This window comes from Malus domestica, chromosome 02 (genome assembly GCF_042453785.1).
Source record: "Malus domestica chromosome 02, GDT2T_hap1".
In the NCBI taxonomy this organism is placed as follows: Eukaryota; Viridiplantae; Streptophyta; class Magnoliopsida; order Rosales; family Rosaceae; genus Malus; species Malus domestica.
In genome coordinates, this window is record NC_091662.1 from 15312188 (window position 1) to 15332128 (window position 19941).

At 38.4% G+C, this 19941-nt stretch overlaps 2 protein-coding genes across 2 annotated transcripts; both read right to left on the bottom strand.

The window, feature by feature from the left end:
• Positions 1-65: 65 nt before the first annotated feature.
• On the bottom strand, positions 66-683 carry LOC108175117 (uncharacterized). Its single transcript, XM_017336946.3, has 2 exons — positions 546-683; positions 66-464 (listed from the first exon to the last, which is right to left on the bottom strand). The coding sequence occupies exons 1-2, from the start codon at positions 564-566 to the stop codon at positions 240-242; spliced, it is 246 nt and encodes an 81-aa protein (XP_017192435.1). The 5' UTR covers positions 567-683; the 3' UTR covers positions 66-239.
• Positions 684-10931: 10248 nt separating this feature from the next.
• On the bottom strand, positions 10932-13949 carry LOC139191267 (uncharacterized). Its single transcript, XM_070811844.1, has 4 exons — positions 13605-13949; positions 13199-13310; positions 11649-12685; positions 10932-11549 (listed from the first exon to the last, which is right to left on the bottom strand). Exons 1-4 carry the CDS (start codon positions 13947-13949, stop codon positions 10932-10934), a joined length of 2112 nt encoding a protein of 703 aa, XP_070667945.1.
• Positions 13950-19941: the final 5992 nt, after the last annotated feature.

Genomic DNA, 19941 nt, shown 5'->3' on the forward strand with positions numbered 1-19941 from the left:
GGAGAGTAACAAATTTGTTAGCATTGCCTGAAACTGTTTAAAGTATTGTGGGAAACCATGAAATCTAAGCCAAAACAATATCATACATGCATATCATAACATTTTCATTGTACAGATGACAAATCAAAATTGCCAATTAAAAAAAAGACGAACTATTTTGACAATTTTTAGTAATACACATAGACAATTCATGACAAAATCTGGGATCATATACGTCTTGATATCCGAAATGTAATGCGCTAGTCATTTTTGGAGATGGCATCCTTGGCGGATTGAAGGGTGTTTGCCACCGCAGCAGCTGCAGTAGTCAGGACTCCACCACTGGTATTTGTCTTGGCGGAGGGATGTGGCTGGTGAACCACCTGCACATTCCTTTGTTCTTGGCCTTGCCCCGCCGATGAACGAATGTCTACTGTGTTCACCTTTGCCTCCTTGGCATGTTGTGCATTTATCTCCTTAATTTCCTGCATGAATTTTGATTCAGAAAACGAAGAAACTACAAGAAAAATGTAAAAAGTAAACAGATTTAAATTTGGGAATGATACCTTGATGGCTTGTGCATTCATTTTGTAAGTGAGGGTAAATAATTAACTCTGTCAGCTTCTTTAGGGAAAAATGGAGGTATTTATCACTACATAGTGTTTGATGGGACGATTTCTCAGCCGAAGGAAGAGGAGCTCCAATGGTCAATGCCAAACATCCACAAGTTAACCATTTAGATTTTAGGACCTTTTTCATTTACTTTTATTACAAAATCCTACAACATTGGCTTCAAAAATCTTGTTAATTTATCCACCAGACTCATATTCTAGAACGCTTACCACACTTTTCATTATTAATTGGGTAAATTACAAAAAACTACTTCAACTATTGGGTCGTTAACAGTTTCATACCTCATCTTTAAAAAGTTTCAATGTCATACCTTTGCTTACGAATTTGTTGCAATGTGATACCTCCGTTACATTGGCTGTCAATTGTCGGTTATATGATGACGTGGCGTATGCCACGTCCCACCATCTCCACATATGAACTTCCAGGTGGTCTGCCACGTAGATTTCCTGCCAAATTAATTTCCACGTCATTTAAAAAAAAACTAGAATTTTTTTCAACATAATTATTTCCTGCCAAAAATCGTCCACGTCAGCAAAAAAAAAAAATTATTATTTTTTTTTTAAAGGGGTCCAATTTTGGAAGATAATACAACCTAAAAAAACCAAACCAAATGGAAATTGTACATAAACATATGATCCCATATCAACACAAATCCTATATATACACATGATATAACCAAAAATGAACACAAAGTCCACTTGAAACAAAACATTTGCAAAGACCAAAAGATGAACTGTAATTCATATAGCATCATTGTTCCATCTAACATTTACAAAGATATGCATTAGACATCCTTAAATATCCCAAAATGCACAGTGCACTGATCTAAAAAACATACTGAAATCCATCTATCAAAACAGTGCAAAACAATGCATTTTCAGGGATACAAATCAGTTCAAAAAACCAAAAGAAATTCAATGTTTGTGACGTCTAATTCCAGAACCCATGTACCATAATTTTAGTTCCTATTGCACATAAAACATGAAGTGAAAAACAGTAATTTGTTACAATTTCTGGCATCTTTAGGTCTTGGTTTGCCTTGTCTTTCTCTGCTTGGTGGCTCTCGATGAATGAGCTTCAGGATTTGCAGATGAACCGTCCCCTGATTGTGATGCCTAATTTCAATGTTCATTACAAAAAGGTCAGATGCAAAGCAAGGTTCTAAACTAAACTTACTGTTGTAAGCTACAAAGGAGAGGATTAGGTTTTGTACCTTAGATTTCCTTGTTCTCTTTTTAGGTGTAGCTTCGGCTGATGATGATGCTCTCCCTTGGGTTGCTGTGGATACCTATAACAAAGTATAAAGTCATTCATTAAAGGATTAAAGGATTAAAGAAAGTACAAAATATTACCTGTTTGTCCCTTGGAGGAATATGTTGATGATGGGTCTGTGAATTATGTCCTTCTTGCTTGCATATAGTACACTTCAAAGCACCTTGCCCTTTCCTTCCTAGCTTAAGTGGCTTAAGAGGACCTTAAGGATTATTTAGTGGGTTGGTGGGAGTTTGTTCACCATCTTTCTCCAAATCAGTAGCTTATTTGTTTCTTTTCTTCCTTGGTCTTCCAGGTTGCCTTGTATATAATGGAGGCAAGATTGGTGGGTTTTCAATATCCCCCCACAATGACATACCATTCATTGACATTATTAAGTGAGAATAAATTTCCAAGTACCGTGCCTTTGAATAGTATGCATCCACATAATCCTTAGGTTTTTCTCTCTTGAAATGGATGGCAGATATTGCATGGTTGCAAGGTATTCCCGTCAAGTCATACTTCCTACAAGAGCATGTCTTTTCAACCAAGTCCACCACATATTGTTCCCCACCTCCAGCATCCACTTGAAATTTGGTCCTTCCTGACCATTGTGCAATGTACCTGCCACTTAAGAGTTTGACTTCCTCCAACTTCTTCCTAATCTTAGGGCATAGATCTCCTACTTGCTTCATCATTATACCTCACCTCATTTGAATTCTCTTCATCAAAATAGTCTGAATCATTTGCAGCATAGTTATAATAGGCCTTTGCCTTGGCACTAGTATGACTGCATTAAATGATTAACACAAATTATTGAGCAATATGTCACACTTGGATAGGTTTCAAAGTGGGACTTGCTCCATTGAGTTGCAGGCTTCTTCACTAGCCAATTGTAGGCATTCTCATCTAACTTTTTAACCTTCTTTATTGCCTTTTTGAAGTGTGGAACTGTTGTTGTTTTGGCAACTGCCCATAGAGCATCTTTCAAAGTTTTCCCCTTGAACAAATTCTTATAGTTTGTGTACAAATGCCTCACACAGAATCGATGGTGGCATCTGGGGATGACTTTTTGAAATGCTGGAATTAGCCCATTTTGCTTGTCACTGATAAATGTCCACCTATTTTGGTTTTCTATCAACTAACAGTTGTAAGAACCAAACTCAAGCTATATTTTTTTTCCATTTCCACCATTGCATAAGCAATAACCCATGTCTCATCATTTGGGTCAATGCCAACAGTACACAGTAACTGCTCTCCATGTAAAACCTTTAAGTGGCACCCATCTAAATCTATCAAAGGTCCACATCCCATCTTAAAGCCTTCTTTGCATGCCTCTAAGCAAACATATATCCTCGGAAACCTTTCCCCATCCAAGTTCAACTTCATGGTGCTTCTAGGGTTAGTCTTTCTTACTTCCTTAGCAAAATCCCACAGTTTTGTATCTTGGTATGCATGTTTCGCTTCAATAATCTTGAAAGCTTTATTTAATGCCCTATAAGCATTCATCTTTGTACACCCATGATTCCACTTGGATTCCACAGTGGATAAAAAAATTCGACAAGCCATGTGGGATTGAGCTTTATTCGATCAAAGTACAAATATGTGAGTAAAGAAGCATTCATGTTATTATTTGCCCAAGTCCTCCCATAGGTGTGGTGATCAAGGATTGTCTTGATTTGAATGCTGCTTGATTCATGCATCTTGCCAACAGCACACATCCAAGGGTAGTCATTTGCACACTTGGCAGTAATCTTCAACTTCTCATTCCTATGGAAATGAATTTCCCCATATCCATTCACTAAGGAATACATCATGACGGCTCTCTTGAATTGCACACTGTCTCTGAAAATAAGCCCTAGAACAAGCTGTGGATTCTTCATATCCGTTTTCTTATTAAACTCTGGATAATGCTATTTTTTTTTGCCTTATTTCTCATCTTCAGAATGTACACTTTCCAGATCATCAGAATTATAATATGGTTTATGAACTAGATTCACCTCCCTATCTCCAGCTTCTTCAACCTCTTCTTGTCCTTCTTTTTCTTGTCTCTCCCCTTCTCTTTCATTTACTTGCTTTTCTTCTCCTTCATTGCTTTCCTCAATTTGCCTTTTTGTCATTTTCTGAGATTGTCTTCCTGTCTTTTGCACCTTATCTGCTTCCTGAATCACATTATACTTAGCAAAAGTTAGGTTATCTTCATCACTCCCATAGTCACTCTCTACAAAGTCACTGTCTTCTTGAGGATCTTCTTCTTCACTTTCTTCTTGGTCTCCTTCAAAATCGACTGGTACATCAAAGAATGTATCACCGTGTTTCTCTTTACCTTCTTCACCAACTTGTACACCTTGTTCATCAACTTGTACATCTTGTAAACCTCATTCTTGAGCAACTTGTACATCTTCTTCCTCAGCCACACTTGTACTAGCCACCTCTTCTTGGTGAAAACCTTTATTCGAGCACATAATAGTCACCTCTTCTTCAATAGACACCCTCTTATTATCTGAGGGCCTTCAATAGTTAGCAACATTTTTTTTTTCTTGGTTTACAAGTTATTGCCATAACATTCCTTTCCTCCTCACTTAATTCCTCAATAATCACTGTGCTTGGACCGATGCACTCCATAGACTCCATAAATTGTTGTTCCTTGGTAAGGGCTTTTTCTGTAGACAATTCTTCAATGTAAATGTCTAACACCCGAGCCTTTGGAACAAAGTTAAATATCTTTTGTACATCAGCATCACTCTGAATGGGTTTCAAACCATTACTAATGTCCATGTTGGGAATCTTGTAGTAATAGTTCATGAACATCTCACTATATCCTATAGCTTCCACCTTATCATCTATCACAGGGAGTGACATTGTCGCAATATCTATATATGCAACTTTCCCCCCACATTAGTATTCATGACTGAGCTCCCCACCATGGTGCAAACGAATGGAAAATAGTTCTGGATAACCTGAAATTCACAAAAAAATAAAAATAAAAAGCAGTTAAAACCCTAAGACCACAAGCCACCACAAATGTAGACAAAAAAAAGCACAATGCACATCACAGAGAAATGCTCTAAGCGCTAAGCCCTAAGGCCTAACCCCTAACCCCCAACCCTAAGGCCTAACCTATAAGCCCTAAGGCATAAGGCCTAACCCCTAGCCCCTAAGGCCTAAGGCCTAATTCTTTACCCTTAAGTCCCAAGCCCTAAAGCCTAACCTCTAAGCCCTAAGGCCTAATCCGTAACCCCTAAGCCTTAAGGCATAACCCCTAACCCCTAACCCTCAAGCCCTAAGGCCTAACCCCTAACCCATAAGCCCTAAGGCCTAACCCTTAAGCCCTAAGGCTTAAGCCTGATGTGGTAAGAACTAACACACAAATTAAACCCTTTTTAAACAGTTGTAGTATGAGCAAGTAGGGATCGTTCTAGGCCAGAGATTATGAGGGATGCTAATATACACAAATTTAACCCAAAAACACAAAACTAGACTCTAGTGACTCAAAACTGACCAGACTAATTCCAAATAGCACAAAACAAACAAATTGACATGGAACATGACCTAAATGGTGATTTGGACGAATTCTAAACTTGACTCAAAATACTAACGGGGGACAGGTTTGAACGAAATTTAAAACTAAAACTAAGTAACTTGCAGAAAACAAACTAATTGATACGAAATTGGGGTGAATGAAGGGGGTGAAAGACTAGCTAGAGGATTCTTCTCCATACATGAACCATATGCATACAAATCAATTTTCAGTTATTATTCCTATAAACCATGAATGACAATGCCCCAAATTAATCGTGAACTGCACAAATTAACTCTCAGATTTTTCTAAGTTCATTGAATTGGACTCTGCGATGCAACCAAATTATTCTTATCAAGTTCCCTATATGAACTGCATGATAGAGATACATATCAAAGATCATTCAGTTATGTGAAAATCATAAGCATTGACAAGACATTCATAACTATGAACTGCATGATACTCTTGCCAGGAATTTACTTAACACAATCATGATTAGTGACTTCTACTTGTAAATATAAGTTCATAACGATTAGGTGAAATTCTCTTATATTCTAGCATCAAATCCCTGCATGCAAACTAAGTATGCATCCTTAATCAACACACAAGAACAAGTTTTTAATAAAATAGATAAGTAAATTGCATTCACGGTTTTATGAAACAATAACTAGATGTAATCAATTCATATAAAACATATGACCATGGTTTTGAATTCATCTCTAGCTAAAACGAAATTAGCTCCACATGTTTGCAATTAAACGAAACCAATCTAATTTAAACATTAAACTAAAACTAAGGATAGAAAGAACCCATAAACGCTCCAGCACTCCAATGGCCTTGGATGGTAGGTCACGGCACAAAGCTCTCTCTCCTTCCTTCCTTGTAAAGCTGCTGCACTTTTTATATTTTTTTTATCTCTGAATATCTCTCTAAAGCTCTCTCTGAAAATTGCGGCAAAGGTGTGTATTTACAGGGCTAGGGCACGACACAAAGTTGTAGAGGAGAAGGACTAGGTGCGGCAGATTCCTAGGGGGAAATGGATAGGGTAGTTCAGCACAATTTTAGGGCTTCTAGAACCAGATAAAAGGTGGTTTAATATGTAAAGGAAGCCCCTTGCAGCTGGAAATAAGGTACGATAATATTAGGATAGGATAAGATAAGATAAGGTTAGTTTGGATAATGTTAGATAAGATAAGGTTGGTTAAGATAATGTTCATTCTTTTTAGCTGATTCCTTATCTTCCAAATCTTGATTTAAGTTCTCCAGATTTGTAGCACATTCCTAGCCTATTTAAACTTCAAAAACATCCATCCATTATGCTCCATACGTATGTTATCTATTCCAAGTCCAAAACTGCTCCAAAATGCTCCAAATTGCTCTTTCTTGTCACCTTTGCCAATTGGACCTACAAACACACGAAAATAGCTTAAATCACTATAATAAATAGAAACTAACTCACTAAATGCAAAGAAACAAGCTAACAAAGTCGCATAAATATGCTCCTATCAAATTCCCCCACATTAGCTTTTGCTAGTCCCCGAGCAAAACAAAGAAAGCAAAACACAACCTAAACCTTCCAACAATTGCCTTAGGGATTTCCAATTAAACATGACATGTTAAAAATCACTACTCCCATAGATTTTAGCTATCCTTACCCTCGAGCTTATACTTAATCGCAACCACTCACTAGATCGCATTTAATCAATTAAAACAACATTTTGAATGTAGTAACATGCCTTAGAGAATTTACTCAATTCCTCACCGGATATACTCTCTATTTTCACACAGATTTTCTGACTATACTACCTATACTAAGTATATGTGAGAAGATTGATGTAAACATGTAGACTAGCACTTACATATGTTATAACAAAGAAGACACTTTCTGGAATTATTAATATAACATGTATATGATCTCATGAACGGAATGACATTACTTAGAAGCGAGAACTAGGGATTCCATATGCTCGTACCAATTTCAAACTCCACATATTCAAACACATAATAACCAAGATAAAAGTCTAGGGTTGTAATGGCTAACAAAGAAAGGTTAAAGATAAATAAAGGTTCTTAAAGTGATAGTAAGCAAAGTAATGAAATCAACACTTAGAATTCAACTTTTGATTGCAACATCTAACTTTAAACACAAAGGGGAGATTCATACAACTTTAGGGTCAGATTCACATTTTTGGACCCCTTCTTCAACAACCAACACTTGTGAGCTCATTCTCACTTCTTTTCAACCTTTTTTTTTCTTTTTCTGCACAACTTTTCTTTTCTCTTTCTTTTTCCACGTTTTTTTTAAACACAAAAAGTACTACTTCACCAATTCACAAAGACAAATTCTTCCCCCACACTTGTTTTTTCTGCAAATTGTAGATCAAAAGGAATTCCCAACAAGTCATGCTCCACTATTCTCTAAGAACAATGGTATGGATATTCCTATGCTAGGCTAGGTAAGGATAATGCAGGCTAACAAAGAAAAATAGGCTAAATAAGGCTCAAAGGGTTTAAACCTACAAAACATATGCAAAGGAATAAGGCTTTTTGGCTTTGATGGTAACTGAACACTTCATCTTGTCTTTGTTATATGCAATCAAACTAATTTTTTTTTCTCTTTGTGATTACATGTGAATTCATTAATGACAACTACAACCAAGTATTAACCAAAGAGCATATCAAACTTCCACCCATGTTTGTAACTTTCTTTAATAGTCATGCAATTAAAAACCAAATCCTCATCATTGTGTTGGAAGGTATCCTAAGACGCAAACAAACAACAAAAATGACTCTTTTTGGTATTTTTCTCACAATTTTGGATTTTTTTTCAAATCTTTTTTTTCAAAAATTTCGAATTTTAACTTTAAAACACAATAAGACACTTAAAAACAGTGGGTAACAACATTAGAAGTGACAGGTGATGTAATTCAAAGCTAAGCCATGAAAAGCAATCTGTTTACCCCCATACTTAAACCAAACATTGTCCTCAATGTTTCAAAATAAAACTTAAACAAGAAAGCAACAAAAGATGACTAGCAAACAAGACAAGCATGTCAAAGTAAAAATAATAAAGAGAAAGGTTAGAGAACGTAAATCTGGTTGTAGGAGCCGGAGAGTCCAAGGTCTCTTTATTCGAACACATGGGTTGCCTCCCAAAAAGCTCTTGCTTTAACGTCTTCCAGTCGGACGATACCTCCATTTAAGCTTTACTAGAGCCAACGGCATGGAGGGGTACATCCTCCACGACATGCTCCTCAAAATACTCATAGTACGGCTTCAAACGATGTCTATTCACTTTGAATTCATGTCTTATCTTTAAACTTTGAATTTGGGCTGCACCATAGGGAAAGACATTAGTAACAACAAAAGGACCAATCCATTTAGAACGTAACTTACCTAGAAACAATCGAAGGCGAGAGTTGGAAAGCAACATTTTCTGCCCTATAGAGAACGTCTTGCTATGAATCATCTTGTCATGGAATGCCTTCGTTTTCTCTTTGTAGATATGAGCGTTCTTATAAGCCTTGTTTTGAATCTCCTCAAGCTCATTCAATTGAAGTTTCCTATGAAGACCAGCCACATCTATGTCCATATTGAACGTCTTGATTGCCCAATGAGCTTGGTGTTCCAACTCAACTAGAAGATGGCATGGTTTCTTATAAATGAGCCAAAAGGGAGACATCCCAATTGGTGTTTTGTAAGTTGTACGATATGCCCACAAGGCATCATTCAAGCACAAGCTCCAATCTTTCTGAGTTTGTCCAACTGTCTTTTCCAAAATCTGCTTGATTTCTCGATTAGACACCTCAGCTTGCCCACTTGTTTGAGGATGATAGAGTGTTGAGACCCTATGTGTGACATTATACTTCTTAAGCAGCGCCTCTATGGTTTGATTGCAAAAATGGGAACCCCCATCACTTATAAGTACTCTTGGCATTCCAAATCTGGCAAATATGTTAGTTTTGACAAAATCTGCAACCACTTTGGAATCATTAGTACTGGTGGCTTTTGCTTCCACCCATTTTGATACATAATCAACCGCAAGTAAAATATAACTAAAACCATGAGATGAAGGAAAAAGACCCATGAAATCGAAGCCCCAAACATCAAAAATTTCGACAGAGTAGATTGGGGTTTGCGACATTTGGCATTTTGAACCTATATTCCCTGTTCTTTGACAACGATCACAGGTTATGTAAAAAATTCTAGCATCCTTAAATATAGTAGGCCAATAAAATCCACATTCTAAAACCTTAAGTGTTGTGCGTTGTGTACCAAAGTGACCTCCACATGCATAAGTGTGATAGAAAGTTAAGATTGAATTAAACTCAGAGTCATGCACACATTTACGAAGATTGAATTAAACTCAGAATCATGCACACATTTACGAATAATTTGATCAGGGCAATAGTTCCACAAATAAGGGTTATCCCATACATAAAACCATGCCATTTTCTTAAGTTTATCATGTTGGTGCCTAGTTATGGTGATTGGAACTTGTTTAGACACAATATAATTCACAATATCAGCATACCATGGCTCACTTACCTTAATGGTCAGTAGCTGCTCGTCTGGGAATGCCTCTGGGATAGGTAATGGCTCTTCATTATGTACCAAACGACTCAAGTGGTCAGCCACTACATTCTCACTTCCTTTCTTGTCTTAGATTTTGATGTCGAACTCTTGGAGAATAAGCATCTAGCGAATAAGCCTTGGCTTGGCTTCTTTCTTCGTGAGTAAGTATTTCAAAGCTGCATGATCATAATAGATTATGACTTTAGTTCCAAGTAAATAAGAACGAAACTTATCTAAAGTAAACACAACAGTAAGGAGTTCTTTTTTATTGGTGGAGTATTTCAATTGAGCGTCATTCAAGGTCCGAAAAGCAAAGTAAATGACATGCGGCTGCTTTTCCTTTCTTTGTCCCAAAACGGCCCCTAATGCATAGTCTGAAGCATCACACATAAGCTCAAAAGGAAGGCTCCAATTTGGTGGAACAATGATACGTGCCGAAGTGAGCATCTTCTTGAGGTGATTGAATACCTTCTCACATTCGTCATCGAACACAAACGGCACATCCTTCTGTAAGAGTTGGCACAAGGGTGTTGAAATCTTCGAGAAGTCTTTGATAAAACGTCTATAGAATCCTGCATGTCCAAGGAAAGAACGAACCTCTCTCACCGAAGTGGGAGAGGGTAAGTGGCATACAAGGTCTATTTTTGATTTATCAACTTTAATTCCCTTTTCTGAAACTATATGACCTAAAACTATGCCTTGTTTTACCATAAAGTGACATTTTTCCTAATTTAAAATAAGGTTAGTTTCGATGCAGGGTTTCAATACCAAAGTGAGATTAGCTAAACAATCATCAAAAGTGTCACCAAAGACACTAAAGTCGTCCATGAAAACTTCAATAATCTTCTCAACATAATCTAAAAAGATACTTACCATGCATCTCTAAAAACTGGCTGGTGTATTATATAAACCAAATGGCATTCGACGATAAGCAAAAGTATTAAATGGACAAGTAAAAGTAGTATTTTCTTGATCATACTTTTACTTGTCCATCTGGAGCTATAACAATCTGATTATATCCTGAATAACCATCAAGAAAGCAATAAAACGAATGGCCATCTAACCTTTCAAGCATTTGATCAATGAATGGCATAGGAAAATGATATTTCCTTGTGGTGGCATTGAGCTTCCTATAATCAATGCAAACTCTCCAACCTGTTTGGATGTGAATGGGCATAAGTTCGTTCTTTTCATTCTTCACCACAGTGACTCCAGATTTCTTTGGAACGACTTGAACTGGTGAAACCCAACAACTATCCGAAATTGGATAAATAACTCCACAATCAAGAAGCTTGATGATCTCCTTTTTCACAACTTCCATTATTGGAGGGTTGAGTCGGCGTTGAGCCTCTTGAATTGGTTTAGGCCATTCCTCTAGAAGTATGCAATGCATGCATGTTGTAGGACTAATTCCCTTGATGTCGGCTAAAGTCCATCCAATGGCTGTTTTGTACTCTTGCAACACCCGAACTAGTTTTTCCTCCTCCACTGCTATGAGTGATGAAGAGACTATGATGGGCAAAGTCTCTTTATCTCCTAAGAAGACATACTTCAAATGATTCGGTAACGGTTTAAGCTTGAGAGTGGGTGCCTAAATCACTGAAGGTAACAACTTGTTAATAGAAACGAGAATTGGAATTGGGATTGGAGGCTTACGAACATATTATGGCAATGACTCAAGGGCAGCCACCATCTCGCCACTTTCTTCATGATTAGGCTCGGCTCCATTGGTGATGAGTTTAATTCCTTGAGCAATGGTTGTTTCAAGGGCATCCCTATTTAGGGATTCAAGATAATCATGCGCCAAAGCATCAAATACATCAATAGAAAAACACGAATGATCATCAATAGGGTACCTTATAGCTTCGGAAATATTGAAATAAATGATATTGCTATCAAATTCCATTGTCAACGTCCCCTTGAACACATCGATCTTGGTTCGGGCTATTTTCATGAAAAGTCTTCCAAGTAAGATTGGCAATGGTGTAGAATGGGCCGAATCCTTCATCTCAAGCACATCAAAGTCTACTGGAAATATCAAGTGGTTAACCTGCACCAAAATATCTTCCAAAACTCCTTTCGGATATGCATTAGAACGATCGGCTAATTGAATTATAACACCATCGTTTTTAAGCTCTCTTAGGTTCATAGATGCATAAATAGAGTATGACACGACATTAATAGAAGCACCTAAATCTAACATGGCATGTTCAAACTTGGTATTGCCAATAATACAAGGGATTGTAAAACTACATGGATCCTTGCATTTAGGGGGCACTTTTCTTTGTAAAACTACTAAAACATTCTCACTTACCCATACCACTTCCTTGTTTGAGATCCGTTTCCTTGTTGTACAAAGCTCTTTCAAAAACTTAGCATATTTCAGAACTTGCTTTATAGCATCAAGAAGCGGGATATTGACTTGTACTTTCTTGAAGGTTTCTAAGATGTCTTTTTCACTCTCTTCTTTCTTTGATTGCATAAACCTGCTAGGAAAGGGTATATTTGGTGGAATAGGGTTAGAAGGGTATGAATTTGAACCAATTTTACCTGCATTGGATGGCATAGGGTTCTTAGGGGGCTGCGGTAAAGGTTGTTTTTTCCTTAATGTGGCTTTGTCATCCTCTTCTTCCTCGAGCAACAGCTTTTCGTCCTTTTTTTGGCTTTGTTTGGACGTTTGTGGGTTGGTTCCAACCTCTTTGCCACTTCTCAGGGTGATAGCTTTAGCTGTTTCAAAACCTCATTTTGGATTGACAATGGTTAAACTAGGAAGTTTGCCTTGTTCTCTAAACTGTCCCATGAATTCCGCCATTTGCCCCATTTGATTTTTTAATTTGCCCATCTCCTTGGCTTGATTTTGTAGGCCCTGTGTTAATGAAGTTAGTACTTGAAGAATTTTATCGTTATCCATTAATGAACCTAAATTTGGTGGGCAGATTATGGATGAGGTTGTGGTGGTGCGAATGGCCTTGGAAAGAGCCCTAGAGGTGGCTGTCTATATCCGCCTTGTTGTTGAGTTTGAGGTTCCCTCCACTTCATATTTGGATGATCCATCCAGCTCGGATTGTAGGTGTTGGAGAATGAGTCATTCCTTGGTTGATTTTGGCCTTGATAACCTATGGCATTGGCACTTTCCCATCCCCCATTCTCTATCAACTGAGAACATTGATCATTGAGATGTCCTGGCATAGAGCACATGCCACAAGCACTTGTTCCTTACCCTTTGGATCCTTCAACAACCTGTGATAAGAACAAAAAGATTAGCCATTTGAGACTGAAGTTCGGAAATAGCACTTACCTCATAAGCTTGATGCTGTCGTGGGGGGTCTCTTTGTCCAACTCCTTCGTATTGCTGTGCATTTAAGGCTCAGTTAACTATTAAGATCATTGCAACAACTGGTGTTTTTTCAACCAAAGCACCATCTGCCGAGGCATCTAGCATTTGTCTCTCAATTGGAAGTAGTCCTTCGTAGAAATATTCAATTAAAAGCTCTTCCTTCATTTGATGTTGTGGGCAAGATGCAACTAACGTCTTAAAACGCTCATAGTACGCTGGAAATGATTCTTCCGGGCCTTATTGAATTCCATTAATTTTCTTCCTCAAAAGAACGACTCTTAAAGTTGGGAAGAATTTCTCTAAGAATACTTTCTTCATGGTTTCCCAAGAAGTAACAGTTCCAAGTGCTAGTTCATAGAGCCAATCTTTAGCCTTGTCCATAAGAGAGAATGGAAAGGCTTTCATCTTCAGAATATTGCCATCCACTTTGATTGGTGTCATGCTCGAGCACACTACTTCAAATTCCTTCAAATGCTTGTTCAGATCTTCCATGGACAGCCCATGGTATTTGGGAATGTGATGCAGCAAACTAGACTTCAATTCAAACTCATCGGTCTTGCCTTGAGCTACTGTAGGGTATTGAATGCAAAGATGAACGGCATTGTCCAAACCCAAGGCTGAAAGTTCCTTGATTGTTTGATTGTCCACAACCATGTCTTGTTCCCTTTTCTAATCTGTCTCAATTTCAGCTTCAATTTCAGATTCGGAACTAGAACTAGGTGGATTGAATTCTGGCTGCTTCCTCTTCCTTCTCAAAGTTCGTTCAAAATCGTCGTCAAACTCTAATATATGCTCACGAACAAGTTGAGAACTTCGAGTCATAAACTAGTACCTAAAACAAAGAAAACAAAACAAAACAAAATCAGAAACACAAAAGAAACATGAACAGAAACTAAGGGGAAGATTAGCAATTTTGCTAAATACACAAATTAAACCCTTTTTAGACAGTTGTAGTATGAGCAAGTAGGGATCGTTCTAGGCCAGGGATTAGAAGGGATGTTAATCTACACAAATTTAACTCAAAAATACAAAACTAGACTCTAGTGACTTAAAACTGACCAGACTGACTCTAAATAGCACAAAACAAACAAATTGACTCAAAATAGGAATTAAAGGGTGATTTGGATGAATTCTAAACTTAACTTAACTTAAAATACTAATAGGGAACAGGTTTGAACGAAATTTGAAACTAAAACTAAGCAACTTGCAGAAAACAAACTAATTGATACAAAATTAGGGTGAATGAAGGGGGTGAAAAACAAGCTAGAGGATTCTTCCTGTTGATGCACAAAACCGGAGGTCTTGGAACAACGTAAATCTGATCGTGAATCTACACGAAAGTAAATAACACAAGATGTATCATGGTTCACCCCAATGTTTGGGTTACGTCCACACTGATATTGTATTTCTCTTAGAGGATTGTGAGGGAGAGAACCTCTGTAATGTGAGAGAGGATGTGAGAGGGTGAGGGGGCTTCAGGCCTAAGAGTTGGCCTCCCTTAATGAAGAGAGTGAGGAGTCTTTTTATAGAATAAGGGCTCCTCACTTATTACATATTTGCCCATTTCTTTATTACATAATTACATTTAAGTCCTTCAAGTATTTATACGAGATCTAAATACGGAGGCCCTAAGTATGGTACAAACAGTAGTCCCCCAAGTCTTCAGTCAAGAGAGTCTTTTGGCTGGAGACTTGAAATTCAGTTTATGTGTGGGCCGAAGTAACTAGATGTCGTCTTGGACTGATACTCTATATGAGGCGGTGCTCAATCTGAAATGATGCTCAACTAGAAATAGCACATGTTGCGAGGCTGCTCGGCTTGTGGCTTATGTTGCCTTGGTTGGCTCGGCTTGTGGCTTTGAAGGTGAGGGAGTCCCTTTTATAGAATAAGGGCTCGCTTCTCAGTACATAAATGATGGGCTAGAGTTGATGCTCGCGGCGAGGCGGTTGCTCAGTAGGCGGCGATGCTCTCTAATGAAGGTAAGGGAGTCCATTTTATAGAATTAGGGCTCGCTCCTCAATACATGAATAATGGGTGCACTTTAATGAAAGTGAGGGAGTCCCTTTTATAGAATAAGGGCTCGCTCATCAATACATAAATAATGGGCTAAGTCCCCCAAGTATTTTTCATGAGGCCCATTTGAGGCCCAATATATAGTGTATAATGTAGTCCCCCAAGTCTTCAGTCAATAGAGTCTGTTGGCTGGAGACTTCAAATTGAATCCATGTATGCGCCGAAGTGGCGGTTGTTCGGAGGTGGTATTTGTATACCCTGCACTGAAGCTTTGTAGGTGAAGCTTTGCAAGTGAAGCTTTGAAGCTGGAGCTCTGTAAATGAAGCTTTTGAAGCTAGAGCTTTTGGAAATGAAGCTTTTGAAGCTAGAGCTCTGTAAATGAAGCTTATGAAGCTAGAGCTCTGTAAATGAAGCTTTGGAAGCTATAGCTTTTGTAAATGAAGCTTTTGAAGCTAGAGCTTTTGTAAATGAAGCTTTTGAAACTAGAGCTCTGTAAATGAAGCTTTTGAAGCTAGAGCTCTATAAATGAAGCTTTTGAAGCTGATTGACATGAGTGATGCTCATGAATGTTTATATTGATTGACATGAGTGATGCTCATGGATGTTGACATAAATAATGCTCATGAATGTTGACGTGAGTGATGCTCATGAATGTTTATGTATGATTGATATGAGTAATGCTCATAAATGTTTATGTATGATTGACATGAGTAATGCTCATGTATAATTTGAAGTACTAAGCGTACTTTTGATCACCTGGTTGGTAATAAGGGCGGCATATTGCCGGATAATTTTGGTGCCATAGGGTCTGGCTCTTTTGGGCATATAGGCCTTGGCCTTCCACATAACATTCCAGCCCATTATTTTGGGCTTGACATTTTTTTTATTACCCTCTGATATGGTTTATACAAATGTATTCGAAAGATAAGAAAAATAAATCACATCATACAAAAACAAGAAAGGTAAATCACATCATTCTAGTGGGGTGTTTATTCCTTACTTTTGCTTTCTCTTTTCCTTTTTGGCAGATGGCAGACAACGCTTCCTTATTGGTTGAGGAAGTGCGCAGGCAATTCAATGTTCAGCATAGAATCCAAAAAGATCAGATCCCATACCAGTTATATCTCCAACATTGTCTCCGACATTATCAGCTATCACAGTTGGGTTTCTTGGGTCATCATCGGGAATATTTCTTTCAACCTTGCCGACAAGATCTGTATCGACATAAGCAGCTTTGGTATATATGCCTCCTCATTTTTCTTTTTTTTGCCGTTTGAACACAAGCTGGTGTACTCCAGCTGTAAAAAAAAAAAAACCCCATCAGAGTGCTTTTCTTTCTTTCTATTTTGCCTTTCTCTCTGTCTCTGTCTTTGCATACGTCAGGCGCCAAACCTACCTTGAGATCAACGCTCCCTTGCTGTTGCATAGACTGACCAAATCCTCACAGAATCGGAAGTTAAGACTTTGGGCTTTTTCTCAGTTCAGTCCCAGACCGGTATGCTCTTTATAGTATGGTACAAACAACCAAAGTTATATGTCAACCAGTAATCCAGCTTAGTTGTTCTCGTGCCATCTCCAGAAGAAGCGAGAGAATGCTGGATATTTCCAGTAACATCAATCGCAGTCCTCCGTTTTCAAACAGCAACATGGCAATCTCTTGATCCTCAAGCAAAAATGGTTGCTAATACTAGATCAGGTAGCCGAATGCGTCGTTGAAATCAGATTATTAGATCTGGCCTTACTTGTGAGGACGAGAGGGAGATAGCACTCTGAGAGAAGAGGGGAACTGAGAATTATGGTTGGTCAGGTCAACGAAAACATTCAGACCAACCTTGTACGGACGGTCCAGTGTATTATGCTCGTCGACGAACTTCAAGTTGTCCTTGAAGATCTCGAACCTCCTCTTCTCTTCCCCGATGTCGTTGTATGTTTTCTGGTGCTTCATGAGTCATGCTTGCTACAAATGAGACCATGAACCCTTGGTTCCGTGCTAGGATGGGAAGGTTGATTTCTGACATCAACGCCGACGAGCTTGTGTCCCAAAATCTCATTGATGTTCTTTACAGCAGTAAGCACACATTTCCCACCATAGACAGCCTTGTCACCGTCTCTAAGCTCTAGCACCTCGTAAATTTTGATGGAGGCACCACTAGGCACGGCCGATCGTTACAGATCGTCAGAGATAAGATCAACCTCAACGGTTGGATTGCTCCTACTGTCGATGATCTGCCTCGCCTTTACCGACTTAACCATGTACTCCTTGGAGGCCTTGGCAACCTCGGTGGACGCGACGGCAACTGAGCATTGGATGAAGCCAGAACGACACCGGGCAGGGCAGGGGACGTCGGTGGTGAGCTGGGGTCTGGGTTGGGGTTTGGAGGAGGGGAATGGGTTTTGGAGGAGGTTGGTGGTGGACTGGGTAGCTAGAGCCATGTTTAGAGAGACATAGATCAATAGAGACAAAGGGAGCTAGCTCTTGAGCTTGACTTGTATGATTAAGTAGCAGAGAAAAGAAACAAAAAGAAACAGTGAATTGAAAATGTACAAGCTGGTAGCCACGGCTAGTGTCTGATCACTCAGAAAATATGAACAGATAAGAGAAAAATGGATGCATGACATGAAAGTGTAAGTACGGTGGAGGTGGTGGATTTTTCACGGTGGTGAGATGAAAAAATGAAAGGGAACCGACATAGCTTTTTGTGTCGTTTCCCACATATGGCGCTAAATGTTGATGCACAAAACTGGAGGTCTTGGAACAACGTAAATCCGATCGTGAATCTGCATGAAAGTAAATAACACAAGATGTATCGTGGTTCACCCCAATGTTTGGGCTACGTCCACACTGATATTGTATTTCTCTGAGAGGATTGTGAGGGAGAGAACCTCTGTAATGTGAGAGGGTGAGGGGGCTTTAGGCCTAAGAGTTGGCCTCCCCTAATGAGGAGAGTGAGGAGTCATTTTATAGAATAAGGGCTCCTCACTTATTACATATTTGCCATTTCCTTTATTAATAATTACATTTAAGTCCCCCGAGTATTTATATGAGATCTAAATACGGATGCCCTAAGTATGGTACAAACACTTCTCCACACATGAACCATATGCATACAAATCAATTTCCAGTTATTATTCCTATAAACCATGAATGACAATGCCCTAAATTAATCGTAAACTGCACAAATTAACTCTCAGATTTTCCTAAGTTCATTGAATTGGACTCAGCGACGCAACCAAATTATTCTTATCAAGTTCCATATATGAATTGAATGATAGAGATACATATCAAAGATCATTAAGTTATGTGAAAATCATAAGCATTGACAAGACATTCATAACTATGAACTGCACGATACTCCTATCAGGAATTTACTTAATACAATCATGACTAGTGACTTTTATTACTTGTAAATATAAGTTCATAATGATTATGTGAAATTCCCTTATATTTTAGCATCAAATCCCTACATGCAAACTAAGTATGCATCCTTAATCAACATACAAGAATAAGTTCTTAATAAAACAGATAAGAAAATTGCATTCACGGTTTTACAAAACAATAACTGGATGTAATCAATTCATATAAAACATATGATCATGGCTTCGAATTCACCTCTAACTAAAACAAAATTAGTTCCACATGTTTGCAATTAAACGAAACCAATCTAATTTAAACATTAAACTAAAACTAAGGATAGAAAGAACCTAGAAATGCTCCAGCACTCCAATGGCCTTGGATGGCAGGTCACTGCACAAAACTCTATCTCCTTCCTTCCTTGCAAAGCTACGACACTTTTTATATTTTTTTTATCTCTGAATTTCTCTCTAAAGCTCTCTTTAAATACTGTAGCAAAGGTGTGTATTTATAGGGCTAGGGCACGACACAAAGTTGTAGAGGAGAAGGACTAGGTGTGGCAGATTCCTAGGGGGAAAGGGATAGGGTGGTTCGGCACAATCTTAGGGCTTCTAGAACCAGATAACAAGTGGTTTAATATGAAAAGGAATCCCCCTTGCAGCTGGAAATAAGGTAGGATAAGATTAGGATAGGATAAAATAAGATAAAGTTAGTTTAGATAATGTTGGATAAGATAAGGTTAGTTAAGATAATGTTCCTTCTTTTTTAGCTGATTCATTATCTTCCAAGTCTTGATTTAATTTCTTCAGATTTGTAGCACATTCCTAGCCTTTTTAAACTTCAAAAACGTCCATCCATTATGCTTCATACGTATGCAATCCATTCCATGTCCAAAACTGCTTCAAAATGCTCCAAATTGCTCTTTCTTGTCACCTTTGCCAATTGAACCTATAAACACACGAAAATAGCTTAAATCACTATAATAAACATAAACTAACTCACTAAATGCAAAGAAACAAGCTATCAAAGTCGCATAAATATGCTTCTATCAAAGCCTTAACCCCCGAGCCCTAAGCCCTAAGGCCTAACTCGTAACCCCTAAGCCCTAAGGCCCAACCCGTAACCCCTAAGCCTGAAGGCCTAACGCCTAACCCGTAACCCGTAACCCCTAAGGCCTAACCCGTAACTCCTAAGCCCTAAGGCCTAACCCCTAACCTCTACGGCCTAAACCCTAAACTTTTATCCTCTAAGGTCTCACCCGTAACCCCTAAGCCCTAACCC